Source organism: Sceloporus occidentalis, unplaced genomic scaffold, assembly GCF_023333645.1.
Source record: "Sceloporus occidentalis isolate IW3139 unplaced genomic scaffold, rSceOcc1.0.p SCAF_93, whole genome shotgun sequence".
NCBI lineage: Eukaryota > Metazoa > Chordata > Lepidosauria > Squamata > Phrynosomatidae > Sceloporus > Sceloporus occidentalis.
In genome coordinates, this window is record NW_028317073.1 from 2,930,668 (window position 1) to 2,958,374 (window position 27,707).

Here is a 27,707-nt window from a genome sequence, read left to right on the forward strand (position 1 = left end):
AGAATAATAAGCATTTGCAAGGATACAGCATTAAAATCAGCAGCAAAATGAAAGTCCATAGTTCATTTTGAAATACTGCATTTTACTGTGGTATTAGATGAGGACTGTCTGTAGGATTCTATCCCAGAGTAAATATCCAGTGGGTTTGCACGTCGCTGTGAGCTGAAGCTATGTAATATCTTCCTCTTCTGAGCAGTAATCACGACCCTTAAAAAAAAAAAAAAAAAACGCAGAGAAATTATATATACCACACAGTGTTTGCCCCTTCCTGATTTCTTCTATTTTTGCATTTTTTTGTTCATCGACGACACATCTAGGCGGTCACAAAGGAGCCCAAGACAAACATGTAAACAACCGCAGGCCTCACTTGCCTCAGTTAAGTTGCAAGACAAAAACAAGGCTGACCGAAAAGAACAGAAAGGCTTGCCTCGCAATTGCCCCCCCCCCCCCAAAAAAAACACAGCTTGGTGACTCTTAAGATTTTTGGGATTATAATTTGTGGACTAATGAGTCAAAAGTTGAACTTTTTAAAGACATGGATCCCATTAATCTGGCATAACACAGCATTTCCACGGTAATAACCACAACCTGGGAACTTCTGGGCTCTGGCTACCCAGAGCCTTCCCTTGCGGGATGTGGCCAAGACTGCACACAGACGTCAGCGGGCGGTCCCGCGGACGTTGGTGGGCGGTCCCGCGGACGGCAGCGGGAAACACCCCCATTTAAAGGAAAAATGGGCGGGTTGCGACCCGGAGGATTCGGTTCTTGACCCGGAGAACTGGAGGAGCAGCGCTCACCCAGCAATCTCTGTGTCAAACGTGGAGAGTTCCCAGGCATGGTAATAACATCATACCAACAGTCAAACACGCTGGTGGTAGTGTGATTATCCGGGGCTGCTTTGCTTGCTATAGCGAGTTGCCATAATTGGTGGAACCATGAATTCTGATCTCTACCAGAAAATCCTGAAGTAGAATGTCAGGCCACCAGTTCGTGACCTAAAGCGTGAGCGCAGTTGGGTTATCCAGCAGGACAATAATCAATTATTTTGAGTTCTATAGATTTATAGAATAATTCTTCAGTAAAATGAAATGATCATTTAAAAGCTACATTCTGTGTTTACTTATGATGTGTGTGTTTTATACTAAAATTAGTTGCATGATCTGAAATATTTGAATGTAACAAATAAGCAAAAATAGAAGAAATCGAGAATGGGGCAAAAACTTTGGTTTTTTCTTTTCTATAAAATGTGTGATTTTTATTTATAGACTTTTTTTCTTTAATAGAGTTCATCATTTTAATATTTGAAAAAACACCAAACATATTTATTCATCCCTTGTATTTACAACGTAGCATGTATGTCAACTGAATAAGGATATCCGTGACAATCAGGCTTAAAATAATTCACATTTCTTAACTGCTGGATCATTTAAAAGAAAAAGGCTAGCATTAAAAAAAAAATGAACAGCACTGATCAGCTAATGATAATCTGCTTCATATTCTTTTTATTTTAGAATTACCTTTTCAATTTTTTCATCCAGCATTCTGAAAAACTCCTGTTGGCTCTCAGAGGTGTGTATGCTGGGGAAAAGAATCAGAAATGGTCATTGCTTTAAATTATGGTCGGGTTATTACATTGTTAGGGTGGCATATTAAAGCACTTAGTACACACTTTAATGTGCATTCATGATATCATGGAACAAAATGTGCATTGAGGAAAATAAAAGTTATAACAAGCAGGCAATAACTGGCAGAAATTAACTTTCTGTGAAAGCATGCGGTTCTCATTAAGGCCCCTGGGACTCTTGCGCTAAGCGCGGTGCAGCTGCCTGGAGGTGAGAACACGCACACATACACTACTCCGCTCGACCAGCGAGGAGACAGAGCAAACGCTTAAGAGGATCCTGATGAATCCCTCTATGTATTTGCATGCATGCAAGCAAAAATCTGTTATTTTGAAGGTTACACTCAGTTATTGCTTACAACTGTGGAGTAAAATATTTTCTTTTTAATTACATATATACACACACCACCGCCCATTGTAAGAGTGTCTAGAGATATCCACTATACATTAAGTGTCCGTTTAATTGTATTACTTCCGCATACTAAGGTATGTATTGCCAGACATTTTGATGGTACTTTCTGGATAAGGCTTAATATATGGAGGAACTAGGCAGATGAATTAAGCATTAAGTTGTATTCTCTGCAGAGGATGTTCGAATGCTAAGTTCTGGGATGGCAGATGCGCCATGATCCAGAAGCTAAGAGTTTGTTTCTGGATTTCTCTTTTTTTATTATGTTTAACAAATTTTCCACATCATCAGCAACAACCATTCTGAATACAAGAAAATTGCATCAATAGAAGAGAAAAGAAAAAAAAGAGCACTCATAAACAGAACAATGCTCACAGTTGTCACAGAAATGTACAATAAAGGTGTTCTCATCTGTTTCCTTTATCCGACGACCAACTTGTGATATGATAGTTTATGGTAATTCACAGTATTCTATAACATTCATACATAGAACGGCAGGTGATTCTTAAGCCAGATCGAGCAGGCTTATGGGCAATCAGGGGTGTAACCAAGAAAAAGAATTTAATTGCCAAGTAGGTAAAATTAAACCAAATCAGAAAAGGTCTCCAGCCACGGCAGCCAAATTGTATTATATTTTTTAAAGTGTTGTGTGTTCTGAAAAATTGCTTCTCCATTTTATGTTGGTGCCAACAACATTTGTGTCCAAGTCGGAACTACTTCTGAGTTCCAATTGCGTGCAATACAAATTTTGGTAGCTGCGAATATGTTAATGTCTAAGTCTGAATTTGGTTTATTTTTCAAGAGCATGTCTATATGAAATAAAAAGGATTGAGGGGAGAGGCTCCATTGAGTTCCAAACATCCTGTTAAGTAGTTTTGTAATTTCAGATTTTAAAGTCGTTAATCTGTCACAATACCACCAAATATGGGCTGCTGTTCCCGTTTCTAGTTTACATCTCCAACATTTGTTGGAGTTAGATGTAGACATTTTATGGAGAGTTATGGGAACATAGTACCATCTATGTAATAATTTGAAGAATTGTTCGTATAAATTTATACAATGGATGGCTTTTCTCAAGTTAGCCCACGAGGAGTACCAAATTTCTACCGAATATGAAACATCTAATTCAGTTTCCCATTTCCGAATGGTATTGGACTTCTCTGGGGTATATGTCTGTTCTAACAAGTTCCCAATTCTGGAAACAGGAAGTTCTACTTACCGAGAGCTTCTTTTCCCTGTCAATCCCTGGTGACACTAGGATAGACTCCTCCTCCGTACCTGATAGGGCAGGACTCAAAAACTTTAAAAGGGCCCTCCCCTCCTACTAACACCAGTGAATACCAAAGACCACACAGGCAAAGCAATCTGATGCAACAAAATTTATTGAAAAGAAGGGAGGGAACAAAAACGTGTCACCAGGGATTGACAGGGAAAAGAAGCTCTCGGTAAGTAGAACTTCCTGTTTCCCTGCCATCCCAGGAGACACTAGGATAGATTTACCAAAGAAGAAGGGAGGGCAAACTAAGGAGACAAAACAGCCTCAAGGACCTTCCGACCGAAAAGAGAGTCCTCCTGAGCCATCTGGTCGAGACGGTAATGCTGCACAAAAGCGTGGAGAGTCCGCCAAGTAGCTGCCTTGCAGATCTGGTCGGGCGAAAGACAACATCTTTCAGCCCAGGAAGTGGAGACTGCCCTAGTAGAGTGGGCACGGATCCCCACAGGAGCAGGTTGGCCGGCTGCAGAATATGCCAAGGTGATGGCATTGGAGATACTGATGCCCCTGTTGGGCCCTGAAGAGGCCACGAATAAACGAGAGGACTTACGCAGGGGTAGAGTCCGTTCCAAATAGATGGTGAGGCATCTCTTCAGATCCAGAGTGTGAAGAACTTCTTCTTCATCCGAGCCAGGAGCAGGAAAAAAGGTAGGTAACACGATCTCCTGGTTCTTGTGGAAAGCCGACTGAACCTTGGGTGCGAACTCTGGCGGCAGAGAGAGAACCACCTTATCCGGGAAAAAACGGAGAAACGGTTCCTTCATAGACAAAGCCTGGAGTTCACAAATCCGACGAGCGGAAGTAATCGCTACTAAGAAGGCTGTCTTCAGCGATAATAGATACAGAGAAACCGACTGAAGAGGCTCAAAAGGAGGTAATGGGAGTCTTCGAAGGACGAGATTCAGGTCCCACGGAACCATCCTGGTGACCGAACGAGGACGTATCCTGACGATGGCCTTGGCAAAACGTCTGATCACAGGCAGAGATATAAGATCGAACCCGAGGAGAGCACTGATGGCAGAAATCTGCACCCGGATCGTAGAAGGCTGAAGTCCACAGTCGAATCCTTCCTGGAGGAAATCCAGAACAGAGGCAGAGGAACAGGAAGTTGGCAAAATCCCCTTGGAACAACACCAACTGTGAAATCTCTTCCAGATCTTAATGTATCGCAGAGAGGTAACCTTCTTTCTACTCTGCAGAAGAGTCTCAGCCACCTGACAAGAAAATCCTTGAGCTCTCAGCAGTCCGCGTTCAATCTCCAGGCCGTCAGGTGGAACACGGCAGGGTTTGGGTGTAGGAAGGGACCCTGATGTAGAAGGTCTTTCCAAGCTGGGAGCTTCAGAGGGGGAGAGAGACCTAGAGCGATCAAGTCGGAATACCAGACCCGCTTCGGCCAGTCTGGTGCTATCAGGATCACGGAGGCGTGGTCCTTCTTGATCTTCTGTAGGACCCTGGAGATTAGGGCAAACGGAGGGAAAACGTATGCGAGACGGAAATTCCATTCTTGTGAGAAGGCATCTATTGCCAAGGGATGATCCTGAGGCCTGAGGGAAAAGAAGACCGGAATCTGAGCATTGTCTCTGGATGCCATCAGGTCGATCTCGGGTAAGCCCCACCGTTGGACGAGTAGATTGAAGGCCATCGGATGCAGAGCCCATTCGTCGCTTAGCACAGGAGTTCTGCTCAGGAAATCTGCTTGAGAATTCAAAGTTCCTCTGAGGTGAATGGCAGACAGAGTCATGTGATGGGTCTCTGCCCAAAAGGAAATCCTGAGCGATATATGAAGAAGCCGAGGACTTCTTGTGCCCCCTTGTCTGTTGATATAGGCTACCACTGCTTGATTGTCGGAACGAAGCAAAATGTCCTTGCCGGCGAGCAGATGCTCCCAGTGATGCAGAGCTTTTTCTACTGCAAGCAACTCCAGACAGTTCGAGGGAAGAAGTTTCGTAGCCGGAGACCAGAGACCCTGCACAAACAGGTCCTGATACGTAGCTCCCCATCCCTTGACGCTGGCGTCGGTGGTGAGAAGTACCTTGGAGACAAGAGACCATCTTCTCCCTGCGGTAAGGACGTTCCGTTGGAGCCACCAGGAGAGGGAAGCTCTGACCTGCGGAGGAAGACAGACACGCCTGTCCAGAGCCAATGGGTTGTCTTCCAGATGGTTGAGGACAAATCCCTGAAGAATTCTCATGTGGGCCAGAGCCCAGGGAACTGCATAAGTTGCGGAGACCATCTTGCCCAGCAGGGACATACATAACCGCAAGGAGCTGCGGTGCGCAGAGCGAATCCTGCGTACTAGGAATCGAATCCCCTCTATTCTGGCAGTCGGAAGGAAAGCTTTCCCGGAGCAGGAATCCAGACGAAGACCCAGGAACACTAGATGTTGAGAGGGAACTGTGCAGGATTTGTCCCAGTTCAGAATCCAGCCGAGATCCTGTAATGTGTTGACCACCGTGGAAAGATGAACTCGAAGAATCTGCGCTGACCGGGCATGGATAAGCCAATCGTCCAGATAAGGAATGACTGAGATTCCCTGGACACAGAGATGGGCCGCCACGACTGCCAGAAGTTTTGTGAAAACTCTTGGTGCCGCTGACAATCCGAATGGAAGGGCTTAACCAAAACGAGGCTTGGAGCGCACAACCGGAAGTGCAGAAGCCCAAAACCGGAAGACATCAGACGCCATATTGGCCGAAGCCAGTAAGCCGCAACTGCGGCATCTGTAGGCCGAACAGCCAGACCGGCAGGCGTCCCCGGTTATAGGAGGTCCGGCAACCCGCCGGATCACCGTAAACACGGCCGGAGGGGTTGCCGCGCTAACCGCCAGGACGGCGGCCACGATCACCGCCGGTGCAGCCGAACACCGCCGGGACGCCGGCACCACCGCGGCCCGATCACCGCCGGGACGACGGTGCCGAGATCACCGCCAGGACGACGGTGCTGCCGCGATCACCGCAGGGACGACGGTGCTGCCGAAGCCGCGAACACCGCCGCGACCGGGACAAGCGTGGGCGACGCAGCACCAGCCATCAGGCTGAGGTGCAAGGTATCCCCCAGGAATGGGGGCTTAGCCCGGGGAAACGGCTCAACCTAGAGCCTAGAAAATAATAAAAGGTAGACGAGTCCCCTACCTGGTAGGGCAGGAAAAAAACACTGGTGTTAGTAGGAGGGGAGGGCCCTTTTAAAGTTTTTGAGTCCTGCCCTATCAGGTACGGAGGAGGAGTCTATCCTAGTGTCACCTGGGATGGCAGGGAAATTAAATTTTTCTTAAAGTGATTTTCTATGAATCTATCCAGGATAGTTGGTGGATTCCAGGTCTTAGATTTAATAAAACTTGTGATTCTTCAGTATGAGAAGTACTCTTTACTCGGGAGAGAAAATTTGGTTTGCATTGTTGAGAAAGTTTATCCCAGATGGAGACCAAATATCTTCTATTTTAGAAATACCATACAATTGCCAAGTTTAATAAGTACTTGTAATGAACCAACAGGAGTATGAGATGACCATAGATCTTTGGAGACAAATTTTTCTTTAAAAATAAACATATTATTCAATATATTTAATATTAGGGGGTTAGATATGTCTAATTCCTTTATATTTTTAGGATTGAGCCAATAGAATTGAAAAGGGTCTAGATTACGGCATTTCCATCTTTCATGTTTATACCAAGGTAGGTCGAACTCTCGTTTAACGTCCCAAGCTAGAAAATGGCCAAACATACAGATGTTATAAAGCTTTCGTATATTCGGAAAATTAAGTCCATCCTGAGACAGATTTTTCATTAGTGTAGAGCGTAGTATTCTTGGCTTTTTGTTTATCCAGACAAATGAAAAGAACATTTTTTCAAATTCATTTAATACTTTTAGGGGCACTGGAAGTGGAATAGATAGATTAATCTAGGTATAACATATGATTTTAATATATTAAGTCTTCCAAGCCATGAAATTTCCAATCCTCGCCACTCCACTAGTTGGATTTTCAGATCATCAAGAAGACTCATATAATAATTTTTTATTATATCAGGGAAATTATTATAAATTTTTATTCCTAGATAGTTAATAGGAGTCTACTCTCCAACAGATGCTATCTTAAATTTAAAATTTTGTAATTGAGAGATTTCCATGTTGAAATCAATAATTTGTGTTGTGTCTATGTTAAGTTTATAGTTGGAATATGAGCCATATTCCGTAATACGCTCTATGGCTTCAGGAATTGATAACTCTGGCGAGGTTAGAGTAAGGAGAATATCATCCGCATAAAAGTGCAATTTTATGTTCAAGTGGGCCCGTAGTTACTCCCTTAATTTTTATGGACTGGCGAATTCTGGCCGCCAGGGGTTCGATCGAGAGAGTATACAGCAAAGGGGCTAGTGGGCACCCTTGCCTTGTACCGTTGTTAATGTTGAAGGTTTTTGAATCTAAATTAGCACCTGGCACTTTAGCTTGTGGGTTTTTATATAGAGCCAATGTATTGTGAAAAAAGTCTCCACATAGACCAAAGGCTTTTAAGGTTTCTTCTAAGAAAGACCAGTTGACCCGATCGAAGGTCTTTTCAGCATCTAAGGCTATTAAGGTGGCGGGGATTTGGAGCATTGTATTTCAGGAATAACATTGAGTATTCTGCGTGTGTTATCCTTCCCGCTCCTCCCCACAAGAAATCCCGTTTGATCTGGGTGAATTAGATCTCGCATAACTTCTTTTAGTCTCTCGGCTAGAATTTTAGAGAAAATTTTTTTATCTAAGTTTATTAGGGAGATGGGGCGATAGTTTGTTACTTTAGGGATCATTCCCTGGTTTGGGAATGGGGGTTATCATGGCTTGCAGCATTTCGATTGGAAATTTCTTCTCAGTTGGGATCCCTATAAACCTTCTTAACAAAAGTGGGAAGATAATTTGGTTCAAAAGCTGAAAAACCATCTGGGCCAGGAGCTTTACATTTCGGTAGATTACATATCGTATTCCTTATTTCTACAAGTTGAATGGGAGAGTTTAATTTAGTCAACTTGGTTAAAGAAAGTTTAGGTAAGTTCAATTTATCTAGAAAGGATCTTATCTGTAGTTTGTTTTTTGTTATAGCTGGTAGATTATACAGTGAAGCATAGTATGATCTAAAAGCTTCTCCAATTTGTTTTGGAGTTGAATAAAGTTTACCGTTTAAAATTATTTTATTGATTCTGTTTTTATTGGTTCGATTTTTTATTTTATTTGTCAGGATTTTACTAGCTCTATTGCTACTGTAATACCAGTCCTGTTTTAATCTTAATAGACATCTATTGGTCTTCTCAATTAAATTTTCTTTAATCTTAAATTGAGTCAATCTAATCTCTCTGTGTATCGAGGTTGATGGATTTTGCTTATTGCTAGCTTCTTATTGCGCCAATTTTATATAGAGGTCTGAAAGAGTCAATCCCTTTATTTTCTTGACCTCTGCACCTTCTTTTATACGAAAACCTTGCATAGTGCATTTAAAGGAACACCATAGAGTTGCGTCTGAAACTTCTCCATTGTCATTAAATTCTATAAACTCCGTAGCAAAATTGATAAATTTTTCTTTAAATATTGGGGATAATAGTAGCGATTCATTGAGTCTCCAATTGGATCTTGTTTTAAATTCGTCCTTATTTTTGATTTCTATAAAGACTGGGGCGTGATCCGACCAAGTTTGTTTTCCAATATAAGCAGAATTCTATTGATTTACTATCTGAAAAAAATGTATCAATTCTGGAATAGGATTGGTGTACCGAAGAGTAGAAAGTGAAATCTTTCACAAAGGGATTATTTGTTCGCCAAACATTGTACAAGTTATTACGAGCAAGGCATATCGAAAAAGATTTAGCTAAAGATTTCATTTTTGTATCAGGGTATAAACCGTATCACATACCTTTATCGAGTTTAACGTCTTGAATACAATTCATATCGCCTCCTATCACAAGAAAACCTTTTGATATTTCATAAACCCGATCAAAAACTTTATCTAAATATTTAACTGTGGATGTATTTGGAGCATAGATATTAACAAAAGTATAAATTGCATCATTCACTTTACATTTAAGAATCGCATATCTGCCCTCCCGATCACACTCATAGTGTGGTTTTTCGAATTTAATTTTATCGCTTATAAAGATAGCTACCGCTCTTTTTTTCTTGTGCTCTAAACTAGATTCAAAAACATTCGGATATCTTTTATAGTACCAACGAATTTTAGATCCTTTTTTCCCATGCGTTTCTTGAGAGAAGCATATATCAATTTGGTCTCGGATCATCGTGTCATATAAGAAAGCTCTTTTATACGGAGAATTTAAACCTTGGCAATTAATAGACATCAGTCTAAGTGTCATTTATTCTGATTACCAACATATCTTTTTCACCCCTGATGCCTAATTTGCCGTCTAAACAAACATTAACATTCATAAAACATTCAATCATACATTTTGTACATGAAAAAAAGTCACGTACCATTTGCCCTAACAAAATGTAGGGACGAATCGTGCGTAGATGCCGACTTAAAACCTCAGATAAAAAAAAAAAAAGAGAAGAAAATAATAAAAAATAATTATTTTAATTAAAAAGAAAAAAAATAAATTGTGGTTCTAGTGTAATAACAGTGAAGAGAAAATCTACCTTTATTAAATTAGTGTAATAAATCCAAGAATTTATAAATTACTATATATATATGCCAAATTATTGTGTAGTGTGAGGTGGGGAATAGTTTATTATTTATCACTATTCTATGGAATATAAGTATGAGTGAAAGTGCAAAAAAAAAAGTGCAATGTGTAAATGTGATAGTCTCATATAGTGATCACATATATTGTGTTCCCAGTGTTCCAATTAAGCAGCAAGGAAGAAATCTTCGTTTAAAATTTAGTGTAAATCTACCAAATATTAATAAATTATGTTTTAAAATGTGAAGTAAAAAATAGATAATTCCGATCACTATTCTGTGAGATGTATTGCTATATGTAGGTGTATATGAGGGGGGGGGGGAAGGGGGAAATTAAGTACCATGTAGCGTTTTGATGCGTATCTTCTGAAATGAAGTCAATTTGTTTAACAAGTTACTAAGTGTCAAGCAGGTAGATCTTGATTTGTGGTGTTCTTTCCTCCTGCTGTAGGTAGAGTTAATAACGATAAGAATTCCTCCACTTGTAGAGGATCTGTCATTGTTAAGATCTTTGAATCATGAAAGATAATAAGCTTAAGGGGAGATCTCCATTTATATTTAATGCTCGCATCCCGGAGTTTCTTAGCACATTCTCCAAATTTTCTTCTGAAGGTCCTCGATGCAAATGAAAGATCTGGAAGAAGTCTTAAATTCCTTTATATTTTTCGTCTCAAAGATGTTTTTTTTAAATTCAGAGGTAAATAGATTTTTAATATAGAAATTATGAAAACAGGCAATGACGTCTCTTGGTGCATCTGGATTCTTTAGATTCTTGGGTTTAATCAATCTGTGTGATCTTTCAAGTGGTGAGATCCCCAAACGGTCTTCATTAATATAGGTTACTAAAAGGTTGTGCGTTGGAGATCGCTTCAGAGATTCCCCTTATTCTTATATTTTTGCTTCTAGATCTATCTTCAAATTGTGTCAATTTCAGATCCATAGTCTGCATATTCATTCTAAGATCTTCGTTCTCCTTTTTAAGAGACTCAATTTCAAGCTGTAAACTGTGCATAATATTAGATTGAGATGAAAGTTTGTCTGAGATATGAACCATTTCTTGTTTCAAAGCAAGTAAGAGAGTTTGTTTCTAAAGATGGACAAATATGGTGTGTCAATAACATTTACTTTATTATTTGTGTGATGCCAAACAAGTATTTTTAACACAAAAGGTTTCATTAAGGATGATGGGCTGGATTCAATTCCAGATATACAGTATCTCACAAAAGTGAGCACACGTTTGTAAATATTATTATATCTTTTCATGTGACAACACTGAAAAAATGACACTCTGCTACAATGTGAAGTAGTGAGTGTGCAGCCTGTATAACAGTGTAAATTTGCTGTCCCCTTAAAATAACTCCACACACAGTCATTAATGTCTAAACGGAAATGTCTAAGTGGAAATGTCCAAATTGGGCCCAGAGTGTCAATATTTTGTGTGGCCACCATTATTTTCCAGCACTGCATTATCCTTCTTGGGCATGGAGTTCACCAGAGCTTCACAGATTGCCACTGGAGTCCTCTCCCACTCCTCCTTGACGACATCACGGAGCTGATGGATGTTAGAGACCTTGCACTCTCCCACCTTCCGTTTGAGGATGCCCCACAGATGCTCAATAGGGTTTAGGTCTGGACACATGCTTGGCCAGACCTAAACCCTATTGAGCATCTGCGGGGCATCCTCAGCCCCTCAGCTTCTTTAGCAAAACAGCGGTCGTCTTGAAGGTGTGTTTGGGGTCGTTATGTTGAAATACTGCCCTGCGGCCCAGTCTCCGAAGGGAGGGATCATGCTCTGCTTCAGTATGTCACAGTACATGTTGGTATTCATGGTTCAATCAATGAACTGTAGCTCCACAGTGCCAACAGCACTCATGCAGGCCCAGACCATGACACCACCATGCTTGATTGTAGGCAAGACATACTTGTCTTTGTACTCCTCACCTGGTTGAGACAACCTCTGCATATGACGCTGAGCATGTGCACTCAACTTCTTTGGTCGACGATGGCGAGGCCTGTTCTGAGTGGAACCTGTCCTGTGAAACCGCTGTATGGTCTTGCCCATCGTGCTGCAGCTCAGTTTCAGGGTCTTGACAATCTTCTTATAGCCTAGGTGTGACAGAATGACCTGTCATACAGGGCCCCAAGGTAGACAGAGATGGCTCCGGCCTGGCTGCATAACAAACATGGCTCAAGCAGGAACTCCATTGTGTTAACAAATCCCATTAATAGGATTACTGCCAGGAGGATATTCAGTAGCCAAAGGGGATTAAAGGTTGGATCGTCTACATGTACCTGTTTATTAATGTTAATTCAATTATGTGGATATATAAGGCTATGTTTTACAACAATAAAATGTTCCATTTGTTCTTCACAATCATGGTGGTCGTGACTACTTTTGTTATCTAAGACAAAGATCCATCTATTAGCCTTTTGAGGCTGGAGACTATCCTGGAGGGACAGACGAAGGATTCATAGGGTATCTATAACCCTAACTAAGCAACCCATTACACTAGGCCATTCTTTTTTTCAGATCCTAAGAGAGTTCTTTGCCATGAGGTGCCATATTGAACTTCCACTGACCAGTATGAGAGAGTGTGAGAGCGATAACACCAAATTTAACACACCTGCTCCCCATTCACACCTGAGAACTTGTAACACTAACGAGTCACATGACACCAGGGAGGGAAAATGGCTCATTGGGCCCAATTTGGACATTTCCACTTAGGGGTGTACTCACTTTTGTTGCCAGGGTTTAGACATTAATGTCTGTGTGTTGACTTATTTTGAGGGGACAGCTAATTTACACTGTTATACAGGCTGTACACTCACTCGAAAAGATATAATAAAGTTACAATAAAATATTTACAAAAATGTGAGGGATGTTTTTTGTGAGATACTGTAAATCTACCAGAAATAACTGAAGTGCAATCTGTGCATAGGTTGGAAAACAATGACCCAGATTGATTAAACAAGATAGGCTGTGATACGCGTTTTTTCCTCACTTTTACACTGCAATTTATAGGAGGATTGCTATTCAATTACTTGTGGAAGATTTATTTCTTCCATTAAATCCAGTCCACTGTCTGATGCTCCGTTTTAAAGACAGAAACCCAGCAAAAGACGACACCTTCCTGGAGTGGCCATCGACTGTCTAAATCCTTTCAAAGTCTCACACAAAATGACCAGCAGGTGGCATCAGAATGTCGGGAAACACAAAAAAAAGGATTGTAGTAAAATCATATTTACAGAAAATACTATAAAAAGCATGAAATTAGAATTTTGTATGGCATCGCTATATGGAAACGAGGCAAGGAATGAGCAGAGGACTGCTTACGCAGAATAATACACTTCTGTAGACTTCCCTTAAATCCCAGTTAAAAGCTTCTAGGTACTTAGGGGGATATGGAGACTTCCCAGCTGTGGTTGTCACTAGTGCCAATAAGGAACCTTAATGTATTGTGGTCAAATCAGCAAAAATATTTACAGGTTGGAGCACTCCAATATGCACTCAGTAAGAAGAACTTAATGAAGGTATTACTACAAATAGATTTGTCAAAACTGTTGCTTCAGATCCTGACAGCTGAACTAATTTTTTGGTGCTATGGTGATAAGACCACGTACTAAAATATTGCACCAGAATTGTTTATCTTCAACGTATTCGCGGCTGGACTGGTGATGATGGGGCAGCCCTGGCATGATAAGGCCGTTGGCTGCCTGATGATGCGAGTGTGGACGATTTTATGCCCACAGTGTGCAGACAGGCAAAGCCTGCCACTGACTCCTTGGCTCTGTTGGCCAGCGACCAACTGGGCTTTTATGGTAAGTTCGGTACTGTAAATATGCAATTCTTAATTCGTAATTCGTAAAAAAACAACCCTCCAAGTTCACAGTCTACAAGCCTACTACAGCAGACGTACTTAAATATTTTAAAATCTGTTTTTTTGGATCCCAGTTCAGCAATTTAGTAAATAGTTTTATCTCTATACTTGCATCTCCCACATTATATCTTCTATCTTTTTATAGCATTTGAATGTTTATATCTCTGCAACTTACATTAATTTAACAAATGTATTCATTTGTCCTGCTGTATCTATGCTTGATTACTATTTGCCCCATTGCAAACTTTTATAAGGGTTACAGACAAGAATACCTAAAAAAACCAGTATATATCCAATGATTTCATTTTGCAGTTAATAAATCAGACGTGCCACAATTATGAGTTTCATACTGTATTATGAAGATACGAAGCTGGATCTGCTCCCAGTCATACCATGTAGGAGTTTAACTTACTTTAATCGTTGGTGATGTCCTGGTCCAGGAGCTTCAGTTTTTGGTCGGATACTGTGAGTGGCACTTTTCTCCTGCAATATAAAAAAAATACTCACATTTATATGGTGTCAATGCGTTTGTGTTTAGTTTCATGGTAAAACAGAAATGCTAGAGATATTGACAATATTTAATAGGGGACCCTTAAATCAATGGAGTTAATTCACTAATCAGAGAGTTGTGGTCTTAATTCTCTCGCATCACTATTCACTATAAAGAGCTAATGCTAGCAGGCTTGCCCAATGTGAAGGGCTGAGCTGGCCCTGTATAATGTACAATGCAAAATGTAAGAAGACATGGAAGAAATATCGCTGACATAACCATTCATAGATGGCCAGCCAAGCTCTTCCTGCAACATAGACGACCTGGGTTGGCTCTTCATAATGTATAGTGACGTGAAGAAGCTGAAACACAGAACTCTCAGAAGAGAGAGAGAGAGAGAGAAAATGGTCTCCTAGACTCAAGGGTCTACAGTTCTGTTACCCACTGACCGGAGGGATAAAAAATGTTAGCCATACTGGGCTGAAGATATGGTGGGACACACCAAGTTAATGCCACTTGACGATTTGATAGAATAAAATTAAAGATATAACTATAAATCTGTCACAATTTTTTTGGACACATACACTCTACTCCCCAACTCATGAGGATCAGTATTTAAAATATGATGCCATATTTCCATTTTTTGGCTGCTCTGTGCTTGGCATTTGATATTTTCTCAGCTCACCTAAAGCAGGCTTGCTAGTGTTTTAGCTATTTATGTACAACATAAACTGTTTGGTGGTATCGCAATGAACATTAAGTGGACCATTAAGCTCCCCAGGATATTGCATATTAAATGCCTTTATTAAAACCAATACCTTATTGCTTACTGGATTTCACTTCAATAAAAATGCTTGTGATACTTAAATTCTTCAAATATTTGGGCAAATCTTTAACAAACTCTTCTCATACCCCTGTTCTAAGGCTTTGTGACCCAGTTTCGAGCAAAAAAGCAGAAGTTTTATATTCAATATATTGGACTATAATGTATTGCTTTGGAAAGTCATAATCAGTCCAATCAATATTATACTCCATTCATAAAGCTTTGAAAGGATGTCACTCTTTTCCCTTTAACGGTGAACAGTATATATATTATCACCATACAATATTTGTCCTTCATCACAACGTCTCTTTTATTCAATATTTTTTTGTTTTCTTGAAATTCTCATGGAGAGGGCCTTTGAAGTGCATGTGATCATATGCAGTATCCATCCTGCTTGCTAAACCAGAGCAATTGCCAACATATTAATAGATTACACACACTGGAGGCTCTGGTGCCTGTCAATAATAATTAAAAATAAATAAAAACAATAATAAAAATATTGGTGTACTTTGGATACCATACACCTTATTTAGTACATTTTTATTTTTTGCAATAAAGCCACGTTAAGAATATCCTTAAAATATTTTTTTTAAAACAAAAAAGAGCTACAATTTTTTTTTTTCTAAAATGGTTTATTTCAATGGGGAATAGTTATTATAGGGTTGAAGGACCATCAGTTCCAGGGTCATAGCTTGCCCCACAACTACTGCATTTCTGCTATGACTTTTAGAATGTAAGCAGTAACTGCCAATCTCCTAATCAGTTCCTCTAACTCGGTTCTTTTGATCTTTGTCAGTCTTATAAGATGCCTTTCTTTTATGTGACCTCAATTAGCCTTCAAAATGCCTTTGATGTTGTCTCACCTCAGTTCCTTCCTGTTGTGAAAACCTGCGTAGCTAGGAAACTTTCGAACATGTTCCATGTTAATGGCACACTGCAGTTGAAATTAGTCATCGTATACCTGAATGTGTATTTACTAGTTATTTTTAAATATAACCAGTAAAATATTAGTAAATAATTAATAAGTAAATATTGTAAAATTCTAAAACAAGCTGTGGCTGCTGGAATCTAGGACATGGCTTGAAAAATTAATAATTACATTTTATTCCTATAACTCAAGCGGATTCCTTTGTGGATTAAAAAATAATTCTAATAATTACGTGAATGTGGCAATCTGTTATATCATTTGACCCAACATCACCAATATACAGCCAACTTGTCTTTTTATGGTCCACTAGTAATGGAATGCTCCACGGATGGGTTTCAGTGGTAACCATAACAGTTTGTATGACGTGTCCAATTCCACATGGTTATAACAGCTCTCAAAAACAGGTTTATAAAGATTTTTTTTAATTTTTTTAGAATAATTTATTAAGTTTTTAAATATATAAAACACATACCAATAACATACAAAGTAGAAAAAACATATCCAACATTCTGGTCCATTATGAATCCAAAGATCAGTTTTATGCTTATAACTTCAGTATCATAAATCAAAAATTACAATACCTACTTATGAAATAAGCAAATAAATAAACCTTAAATTTAATAAGCAGGCCCACTTTCAAATGGATCCAGATTAATTTCCTTAAATACTACATTCATACAGGACGCATACATTGAAAGGTGACGGCTGAAGGTAGGAGTAAGAAGTTAATTACCTATGACTAAGATATAATGCAAAGACACTATGCCCATTGGGGTCTTACATTACGTGGGTAAGAGGTACAGCTTAGTATAAAAAAGCTCAAGGAAGTTAAATTTATATCAGAATAGAAGGATATCTAAATGATGGAGTCAAAGATATTTAGCTAAGTAGTTAAACTGCATTGGATGGATAACAAATACAGGATGGTATAAGAAGACTCAAAAAAATAAAGAATAATACCAGCGAATAGTTATCTAAGTAGTGGAGTCAAAATTTTTGAGTGTGTATCCGTATTATATTTAAACCACAAAGACCAAATATTATTACATTTGGAAAGATTTTGATTCACCAAATAATAAATATATATGAAAAAAGCTTAACAGTTTCCAACTTAATATTATCCAATTTGCAACAAGTCCACCATATATGAAATTGAGTCCCGTCTTCATATCCACATCTCCAACATAGGTTAGAATTTAAATTAGAAAATGTACTTAGGCGGGAAAGAACTAAATACCAGCGGTGTAACAGCTTAAAGAACACCTCTTGGATATTAATTGCATGCACCGCATTCCTAACTTGTGACCAAGTATCAGCCCAGGTTTATAAAGATTTTGTAATTCCTAAATGATCATGCATTCAACAAGTGTCTGCACCATTGATGTCCTTATTGCCCTTCAAGCAGTGTTTCACATAACCAAAATACTTTATTCTTTCTTGGCGGAAGCTCCCCATTTTCTGGCGGATAGCACCACTAATTCTCCCAAGAGGTTCAAACCCTGCAGTCTGTGCCTCTGACATTCTGGCCTAACACCTTAAAGTGAGTTTGCCATCCACAACTATGTATGTTGTATGACTGGGCCTCCTTTCAACACAGTCACCAGTTTCTGTGGTACAGAAACGCTCCTATTACCAAGTCATAGAAATAACACTGTAATGCGTCTGCTGCATTCGCATAAACACTACACAACCAGCATTCCCCTTTGTACAATATGAGGTATAGTCCACATCCCAACATATTTCTTGGCCTTTGCAGTATTAACAATCATTCTAATGTAGTCTGGTACTGTATGATTTTTATGCTGCTGACCAATTTCTATGAGCCATATGTGTATTTGTGCTTTAAATTGATTGTTCTTTGTACAGCAGAGGCTTTTTGTTACATTTTATACACCATTTACCTACACTTGTTTAGTTTATTTAGTTTAGCATTATGAATCAATAAAATTACCATATTTTAGTTCTGCACAATCAATATCGCCCACATTAAGGTAGCCAGCAGGCAGATGTCTTGCTTTATCCACCATACATATTAATCTCAATTACAACATTGAACAAACACAATCTGTTTTATCTAACTCACAACTTACTATTCATAGTATTATATCATTCAGACATTCACAGTGTGAGTTGGAAAAAGTATGTGAACCCCTAGGCTACTCACTTCTAGGGCTGCAACAACGAATCGATAAAATCGATAATAATCGATTATGAAAATCGTTGTCAACGATTTTCATAATCGATTAGTTGAATCGATTTTTATCGATTTATAAAATTATGTTTTTCAGAGCAAACGCTCTGAAAAACTCCCGTCCTTCTATAATCCGATCTCAAATAGAGATTGGATTATAACTGTAGAATCCAGACCCCCCCGCAAAGCTGCAGGAGACTTGGATCCTCTCTGCCACCCGGTGAGGGTCTGTGCAAAACACACAGACATCCTCCGCTTCTCCCCTTCCGCTTCTCCCCTCCACTTCCGCCGGGGCTTCTATTACTGAACCCGGCGTCACGTGACCTTCCGGTGCGGCTTCCATCATGGAAGCCCCAACGGAAGCGGAGGGGAGAAGCGGCTGTCTTCGCGCATCACACAGACCCCTACCGGCTGCCGGAGAGGATCCAGGTCCCGCTGCAGCGCCTGCTGGGGATTTGGATTTTAGTGCGCGATGTGCGCAACCTCGCTACTTCATCTCACTGCCACTTCCACCTGCCCCACCAGGGGTTAATATATCAACAGAAGAAAAACAGGACAAGTAAGCAGCACTGGGTAAGTATTATCTTTATGCTCATTTGCCCTGTGTTTCTTCTGTTGATATATTAACCCCTGGTGGGGCAGGTAGAATTTTTGCGGGATCTATTAATGATGTGCATTTGTGTTTTTTTTTTATGTCTATAATATTTGATTTATTGTCCATATATTTATATATATTTATATTGTATTGTGTATTTTTTTTTGTCTATATTTAATAAATATAAAAAAATAATTTTAGTGATGTCAGTTTTTCTTATATCGGGGGGGCATAAGACATATCAGGGGGGACAGTGGCATAAAGGCGCTATAAGGCATATCAGGGGGCACAGTGGCATCTCAGTGGCATATAGGGGTAAAAGGCATATCGGGGCATGGTGGCATATAGGGGGCTATAAGGCATATCAGGAGGGCACAGTGGCATATCGGGGCACTGTGGCATATATGGGGCTATAAGGCATATCAGGGGGCACAGTGGCATATTAGGGGACAAAGTGGCATATAGGGGGCTATAAGGCATATCAGGAGGGGTATAATGCATATCAGGGGACAGAGTGGCATATAGGAGGTATCCCATTATACCTCCTATATGCCACTCTGTCCCCTGATATGCCTTATACCCCTCCTGATATGCATTTCTGGGACAGAGAGGCAAGCTGGGGGTGAGATGTGCATAACTGGGCAAAAATAGTTTACATGAATATTTACTAGTAAAGCTTTTTTTGGTATTTTTTGAGTTCTTGTTAAAATATAGCTTTAATTATGTCAGTAAAATAAGAAGGCGAATCGTGAAATGCCATTGTAAATTATACGTTTTTATTTAAAATAAACGAAAAATTTGCATATTGTTTTTTTTTACCCGATTAATCGATTAATCGAAAAAATAATTGGCCAACTAATCGATTATGAAAATAATCGTTAGTTGCAGCCCTACTCACTTCAACAAAAGTTAATTGGAGTCAGGGGTTAGCAAACCTGCAGTCCAATCAATTAAACTAGAGTGTGCATATTTATCAGTCCACAGTTAGGCAAATTGCTTATAAATGGAGAAGAATCAGTACTGTGGATACTCTCCCTAGAACTGGCATAACACAGAATGCTCAATGACTAAGTACCCTAGAGGAACAGCTAAAGGCTTGAAGGAATCATTGGAACTTGTTAAAGTCACTGTTGATTGATCTACCATTAAACAGACATGGGGTCCATGGCAGGACACCAATGAGGAAGCCACTGCTCTCCAATGTAACATTGTTCTCCACCTGAAGTTTGCCAAATAGCACCTTGACACTCCACTTTTCTGTGAAAGCTGCACATCAGATTTCTTATATCACAATGTTTATGGTATGTTCAACCACCAACAGAGACATGAAATTTTACATTATTTTTCCATTACAATTTTTTCTGCTTCTGATCTTATCCACGCACCTAGAGACGGGCATTGATACAGATTCCTGGCTTCTGAGTTGTCAGTCAGTGTTCTCATCCTATGGGGGTGGAAACCTATATATAGAGTACTCTCTGATTTCTAGTCATCCAGGACACATCAGCTGTTCATGAATGCAGCTTTAAAATGACTTTGCGTGTGGGTGGAAACCCCTCTCATATAACTAAATTGTGCCAAATGTGGGGATATACAGGAATAAAAAGAGGCTTCAGTCAGTTAGCAAAGAAACACCTGGTTTAAACTATTCAGCATAATGCAAAATGTGTACAAATGCATTTCCAGAGACTGCCAGTCTATTTAGTACCCTTTCCTTACTTGATCATTTTTATGTAGTATATTCAGAATATTAACATGTTCTTTTGGTGATACCACAATAATTTATCAATTTAATAGATCCTGAAAACATACACACTTGCAGAAGACCTAAGGCGAGCAAATGGTAGGGCAATGAGTCTTTCATCACCTTGCACCCATCATAGAAAAGGCCTGTGCTTGCATGCACCTAACTGTCTGCCTCCTTGCTTCATTTGTCTGGATGTGCCAGACAGAGCCTGCCATACTTAGGTGGTACTTGAGGTTGAGGGTCATTACACTCGGCTATCATTCAGTTTGTGTCTTACATAGACATGGAAGCATGGAATGTTGTCCGGTGAAACTTACTGTACTCAACATATTTGTGGCTATCATTGTACCAACTGAATATTCACTACTCTATGAAGTATTTTGCACTGATCTCAGCATGATCCTCAGGTGCAGAAGGACTGTTTTAACCTTTGCCCTGACGTGTGCCTCTTTTGACCTCAAAGACAGGTTTGAGAACAGTCTCTGCTAGGGCTGAAACATGAACATTGTGTGCACAGTGCTGTAATCAGCACTCTGTGGAGTCTAATCTCTATAAGAAAGGTAAAACCAGACCTGAATAACATATAGTTGAACCAGCAATGGGGAGTTTGAAGACCTCTACCACACTACTTATACGTTATGAAGAGCCAATGCAGACCCTCTTGCTGGAGAAGTTATGGAGTTCAACAGAGCTCTGGCCTACAGCATCTGCATGCTGTAGAATAATATGTAACTTACCAAATTTTCTTGGTTTCTTGAGACAATTTTCTGCTCTTCCTCTTCTCCATTTTTCATGTATTTGACTTCTTCAACTGGTTTGATCCTGTATTCATCTGAGAGAGAAAAAAAAAAAAAAGACAAAAAAAATAGTAAAATTACCTAAACATATAAACATGACATAAATACTGCATACAATATCCAAATATCCAAAGGTATATCATTGTCATATTATCAATAATAATTATAATAATATGAAAATAATAACTGCAGCACTGAATCGAGCCGAGTCAGGGCGAGGCTGGGGTAAATACGGTCATGGCTATAAGTAAATGAACATGCAAGTAAAACACGTAAAGAAGCCTTGTGCGGTTGACTCACTGGCTGCCCTGCCAGGATGACAGATCACTGCTATCTATTCATAACCAACCGATACTAGTTACACTTCTTTCCAGAACAGCATGCCAAACCCCTAGTAATACAAAACGAGCCACAAAACCTGTACCATCTGATATCGAGGCACTTCCAAAATATAGGGTAAGCGAAAAACCTTTCATAAAGCACTTGCTAGAAATTTAAAATGGGTTTCAGTGCACAATAAAAAGTGTTGACAATAAAAAGTGTTCCTTTAATATGAAAATCATAATAATAATACAGCAATGTAAAAATGGGCATGTAATAAAAATGGGAGATGTCATTTATAAGATCAACCATAAAATGTATTTTTATAGATTGAATATATATATATGCTTGCAAACAAACAGAAAATAAAACAAAAAGGGACAGCATGCATGCATAATATAAAGAAATGATATATCTATTTCAGGAAAACCTGGCCTTCTTCCCATAGCAAGATAACTAATATTAACAGAGTAGCATGTGTTCTGATACATCTCAGCTGTCATTCTCAGCAGACTGAAAGGACACAATGTATCAGGTAATCAGGAGCAGAAGAAAATTAGCCTCTGTGAAGCATGCAGAGCCAACTAAACAAAGCATAAAAAGAGCAAACCTATTAAAAACATATGTAAACCAAACAGTCAACACTATTTAACAAATTTCACAACTGATCGTTATAACAGGAAAAAAACCACAAACTTGGCTCAATAAATAAACGTGCACTATAAGCAATGGGAAAACTCAACAGGGGCTGCATGGAGCCATCTGGACCTTTTGTGGGATAATGGAGTCCTACAAAAAAAATAAAAAAAAGATTGAGAAACGCTGAATCTAATGACATACACTAAAAAACAGTGTTTACTGCAAACGATTCTTTATATATATACACCGTATTTGCTCGATTATAAGACGAGGTTTTTTTCAGAGCAAATGCTCTGAAAAATACCCCTCGTCTTATAATCGGGGTCGTCTTATAATCAGACCTCAAATAGGTCTGACTATGAGACGACTAAGATCTACGGTGCCCACGGTGTGTAGCCGGGGCAGTGTGTAGATGTCTACGGGATTGGCGTAGACAATTTACGCTGCAGCCGGAAGGAGGTGTGGCTAGCAGCGGGGGTTGTCTGCGTCCATCGCGCAGACCTTCTCCGGCTGTCAGAGATCAGAGTTCCCCTGCACTGGTGCGGCACCGGCACCGGCGCAGGGAATTCTTTCTGACAGAGTGGCATATAGGGGTATAAGGCATTTCTGGAGGCAGAGTGGCACATAGGGGGTCAAAAGGCATATCATCGGGCACAGTGGCATATAGGGTTAAAAGGCATATCATGGGGCACAGTGGCATATAGGGGGTATAAGGCATTTCTGGGGCAGATGTGCATAACTGGGGGGGCAGGTTGGAAAATAGAAGGAAATAAAAACCAAAATATTTTTCTCAATCATAGCTTTTATTAAAAAAATAGTTTACATGAATTAACATTTACTGGTAAAACTTTTTTCCTATATGGTCGTCTTATATTCAGGCTTTTTTGCCTAAATTAATATTCAGATTTGGGGGGTCGTCTTATAATCAGGGTCATCTTATAATCGAGCAAATACGGGGTATATCTTCCTTCCCATGAAGTATGCATGCAAGCGTCAGCAATCTTATTAAATTTGTGTTATGTCCTCAATAACGTAATAATGCAATGACCATTTCAATATGTAACTGATGCTTTTATTATACTGTCTGCTAACTGTAACCAAGAAAAACTGTCAACTGTCTTTTTATGTACCTGCCAGTCCCGCCCAGTTGATGACATCATGCTTGAACGGAAGCCAGTGTCATCCATCCAAGCAGGCAGCAAGCACAACACTACAATTTGGCAATTTATCACTGTATGGACTTGCCTACACCAACTGACACCACAGATAACCCCAAACTGACTGTGGTATATTTATATGATACCTTTTGGTGGTTATCTTTTTTTTTTAATAATTTATTTTTTAAAGCACATTTTTATAAACATCCATGCCTTGTGTTCTCTTCTTGCTCTGATTACCTGATACATTGTGTCCTTACAATCTGCCGAGCCTGACAGATGTGAGGCATCAGAACCCCAACCGACCGTTATTAGATGTGTGCCAGTGAAATCTGCCAGCAGTAGATTTATGAGATGTATATTGTATACAGACAATTCATCCTTATTATACGTTTCCATTTAATCAGCCTTTGCATACTGTACATTCCATTAAGGACATATTTAGTCCCATTTGATCCCACCCTTATTCAGTTTTCCCAAAGCTGCAGTATTTTGAACTAATATTTTCTTGTTCTTTACAGTCTGATATGGTAAGACACACAGCAACAATAAAATTGTTTATCACGCTTGACCAGGCCTAGTATTGAGTTTTTGCCAACACAACCGCCATCTGGACTGAAGTCGGACAGTTTGCTGCTTTTTCTAAATAATCGTTTTTTTGCTGAAGGTGAAACGCATTTGCTAAAATCAACCTCATGCAGTCTCCGAATTTTGTATCCAGATGTTTTCTTACAAGCATTACCTAATTTCAACAAACCCAAATTTAGCTATAGCATGAAATCTTTCATTCACTTGATTCTATTTGAGAACTTTTGAGACTTTCCTAATTTTTCATGCAGGGACCTTGGATGAAAAGAAGAAGAATGTTTATTTGTTAAAAAAAAGACATGGGCTTGTTGTGACATTCTGCCAATTGTTCTAAAATTATAGAAGATACAGGTTTCTGGTTTACACATAAGGCAGCATACACATAAGGCACATAAACCCCTGCCCAAATTCGTAGAAAGGGAAAGGAAGCTAAAGCTGGTGTAAGCCCTTCCTTCCTGTCCATAATTCTGCCCTTACGGCATCATTTCAGTTACGTAGAAGGATCCAAGACTGTATAGGGTGAGTGGTTGTCTCAAGTTTGGCCAAAGTCCAACTCACCACATGCACACAATGCCAAACTCTCATGTGTCTGGGACATGTGTAAAGCAAATCTGAAAGATCATTTCCACGATTTATCAATACAGATACATCTTATCCCTTGCCACAATGTACCTCTACAGACCTCCGCAGGTGGGCTTACACGCATATCTCTTGGTTTGGCAGGATCGCTGTTCTTAAAATGAACATCCTTCCGCGGTTTCTATACTTGTTTCAATCCCTGCCAATTTACATCCCTAAGCTATTTTTTTTTTTAAACGTGCAATCGAATTTTTTCCTCCTACATATGGTCCTCTAAGACACCGAGACTGGCTCGTTCACATCTCATTCGCCATAAACTTAAAGGGGGCATGGGTGTCCCGGATTTGGAACTTTATTGGAGAGCTACCCACCTGCGGAGGGTCGTGGAGTGGTCTATAGGGGTCCCAAAACAGTGGTTGACGATAGAGGAAACGCTCTTGACATGGCCCCTCAAAATATTCCCATGGATCCCTGACCCTGGGTCCCGCTTATGTTTCGGTGGCCTCACCACGGTATTTTCGACGTTTAGAGTCTGCAGGTATATCATGAAGGGGGGAGTGTTGTCTTCCTCGCCTAGCCCCTTGCTACCCCTTATCCCTAATCCGGACTTCGCTTCGGGCTGGTTGCGGCACCACTCCGTTCCCCTTGGTTCCCTCTCGCGGTACCCCCTACGATACTTTCATGTACTCTCCGATAACCTTAATATTTGCGCGGAGATTGTATTCTCCACCCCGGTTGTCACTCCGGCTCACCGTTTTTTTCTACATCAATTGAGGCACTTTGCCTCCTCCCTGCCTCAGTCACCCCTGCTGTCCAGACCGCTCACCGGCTTTGAGTCTTTATGCGTTTTGTCCGCTGAGCCTCCACGCTTACTTTCGACTCTGTATGCTCTACTTCTGGACTCTGTATCTACATCTAAACCTTTTTACCTCAGCCTGTGGGAGGGGGACCTTGACGTGTCGTGTCTCCCTCACCGCAGGACTGGGACAAGGCATTCCTGGCTATTCATAAAGGGATCCCTCTTGAGTAAGCTACAGGAATGCTCATATAAGATATTGACACGCTGGTACAAGGTACCCGCGGACCTCCATAGGTTTGTTCCTTCTATCCCGGACACTTGCTGGCGGTGCGGGGCTGCTGGGGGAACACTTTATCACCTCTGGTGGTCATGCCCTACAATTCACGACTTTTGGGAGTCAGTCTGGAAGGTTCTCCAACTAGTTTGTGCACCTGACATACAGTTCACCCCGGCAACCATGCTCCTCCACCTGAACCCCCTTCCACATGCTGCTTATAAACGATCTCTGACGATTCACTTACTCAACGCCGCGAAATCGGTTGTGCCACGCTTCTGGAAGTCTTCTAATCCCCCATTTTTACATGCCTGGCTCCAGAGAGTTATGTTCATTGCTCAAATGGAAGAACTGACTTGGTCCGCTAGGGGCAAAGGGCACCACCACGACCTCCGCTGGTTCTGGTGGCACTCCTTTGTGGCGTCTCCCGATTTCAGGCTCATTTTTGGTGCCCCCGACGGTCCGGCTGTACCTTAGCTGACGCTTACCTCTCCCTCTACGCAGTATTAGGGGCTCGTACCTCTGGTCCAGATGCATACACTGACACACTTTACGTGAATCCATCTTTGAGTCGTGCGATTGCTGACATGGTTTTTTTTCATTTGACAACTTATAACTTAATTTTTCTACTCCTTTCTCTGATCCAAGGTACACTTGGGGCATTCTCCCTGCAGGCGTTTTCGTTGTTACTTACCTCTGTTTTGTTCTGTTTATATGCTGCTCTCCGTATGTCACTCAGCTCCTCTCATTCATGAGCCATATGATGTTTGTTGACTCTTGATGGCCTATGTCTATTGAATTCTGCAACTTAGCGCATTATATATTCGCCCTGGTGTCAGAGGATGCCCACTTTTCTTTCAGTGCATTGTGTATATCTGACTACTATTCTGTAATCTACTTTGTATATCCTTGCCTATGTACACTGTGTGATGGCTGCATCAATAAACGGAGAATTGAAGAAAAAAAAAAATAGAAAAAAAAAAAATGTACCTCTACATAATACAGGTCCATCACATCACTTGTCAAAGGAGAATATCACTGGTGTAGGCCCTTGATAAGGTATACAAAAATATAAAAATGCTGCCTCATCTGATCCTTGTACATTATGATGAGCCATCTTGGGATTTGCACCACAAACTTCCTGCATATTGTATGTGTTTGTATTCTGATCCTGTGGTGTGTATGCATGTGCAATGTTACAATAGGCGCAACATGTACAGTGCAACATCTTCAACATCCCCTAGCAGGCCTAGTTCTAAAGCAATCTATTTCATCCAATTGGAAGACCATGATAGAAATCAAATGTTTCACCCACCTAACCAACCTCCCCCAGCAGTTTTCCTTATAGGTTTAATTGATTAGGGCAAAAAATTGTACCCAGCTGAAGCTCAATCTACTGAGAAAGCGATTGCATAGGAAATGATTGCTTCCCTCAGCTTGCTGGAAAACAGCATGTGTGTTATCGCAGAGGGACTTACAACTCCTACACAACATGTGCTTATTTTTTATAATTATTAGTGCTTAAAGATCAGCATGCAGGGCTTGAGTGAAACAGGGAGGCTGACTTCCAACGGCTACAATGCTGTTCTGACAGATCCCAAGATCTAAGAATGAATCGAAGAGGGTGCTTTCATGTTTTGCTAGCATAAAATTGTACAAAATGAAGTTTGAAAAAGCAATGAGCTTAGAACTTAAAAAAAAAATAAATAAATAAAAATACAAAAAAGCTGCAGAGCTGTCTCAAGGCACACTCTAGGTAAACTTGAAATAATATTAAAATAAATATTCTAATAGCGAGTCTGATAGGGTTGACAGTAACGGGTGGGGGGGGGACAACTCACCACAAAATGCATCCCCGTTCTGGTAGTTCTTGCCGTTCTGGGCCTCTTCTTCATTCTGTACGGTAGATACATGCTTTGCTGAAGCACATCCCAT

General features: G+C 40.2%; 1 protein-coding gene across 1 annotated transcript; it reads right to left on the reverse strand.

The window, feature by feature from the left end:
• Positions 1-168: 168 nt before the first annotated feature.
• LOC149284435 (uncharacterized protein C1orf21-like) lies at positions 169-27,707 on the reverse strand. The gene is made up of 5 exons (XM_089496756.1): positions 27,614-27,707; positions 21,356-21,450; positions 14,257-14,327; positions 1,518-1,578; positions 169-207 (listed from the first exon to the last, which is right to left on the reverse strand). Exons 1-5 carry the CDS (start codon positions 27,705-27,707, stop codon positions 169-171), a joined length of 360 nt encoding a protein of 119 aa, XP_089352882.1.

What these genes read in the sequence shown, in the direction of transcription:
- LOC149284435 (XM_089496756.1), bottom strand. Translation starts at nt 27,707, where the DNA reads ATGGGATGTGCTTCAGCAAAGCATGTATCTACCGTACAGAATGAAGAA. An exon ending in GAACGGGGATGCATTTTGTG is followed by an intron (nt 21,451 to 27,613) that starts GTGAGTTGTCCC and finishes TTTCTCTCTCAG; the next exon opens with ATGAATACAGGATCAAACCA. An exon ending in CAAGAAACCAAGAAAATTTG is followed by an intron (nt 14,328 to 21,355) that starts GTAAGTTACATA and finishes TTTATATTGCAG; the next exon opens with GAGAAAAGTGCCACTCACAG.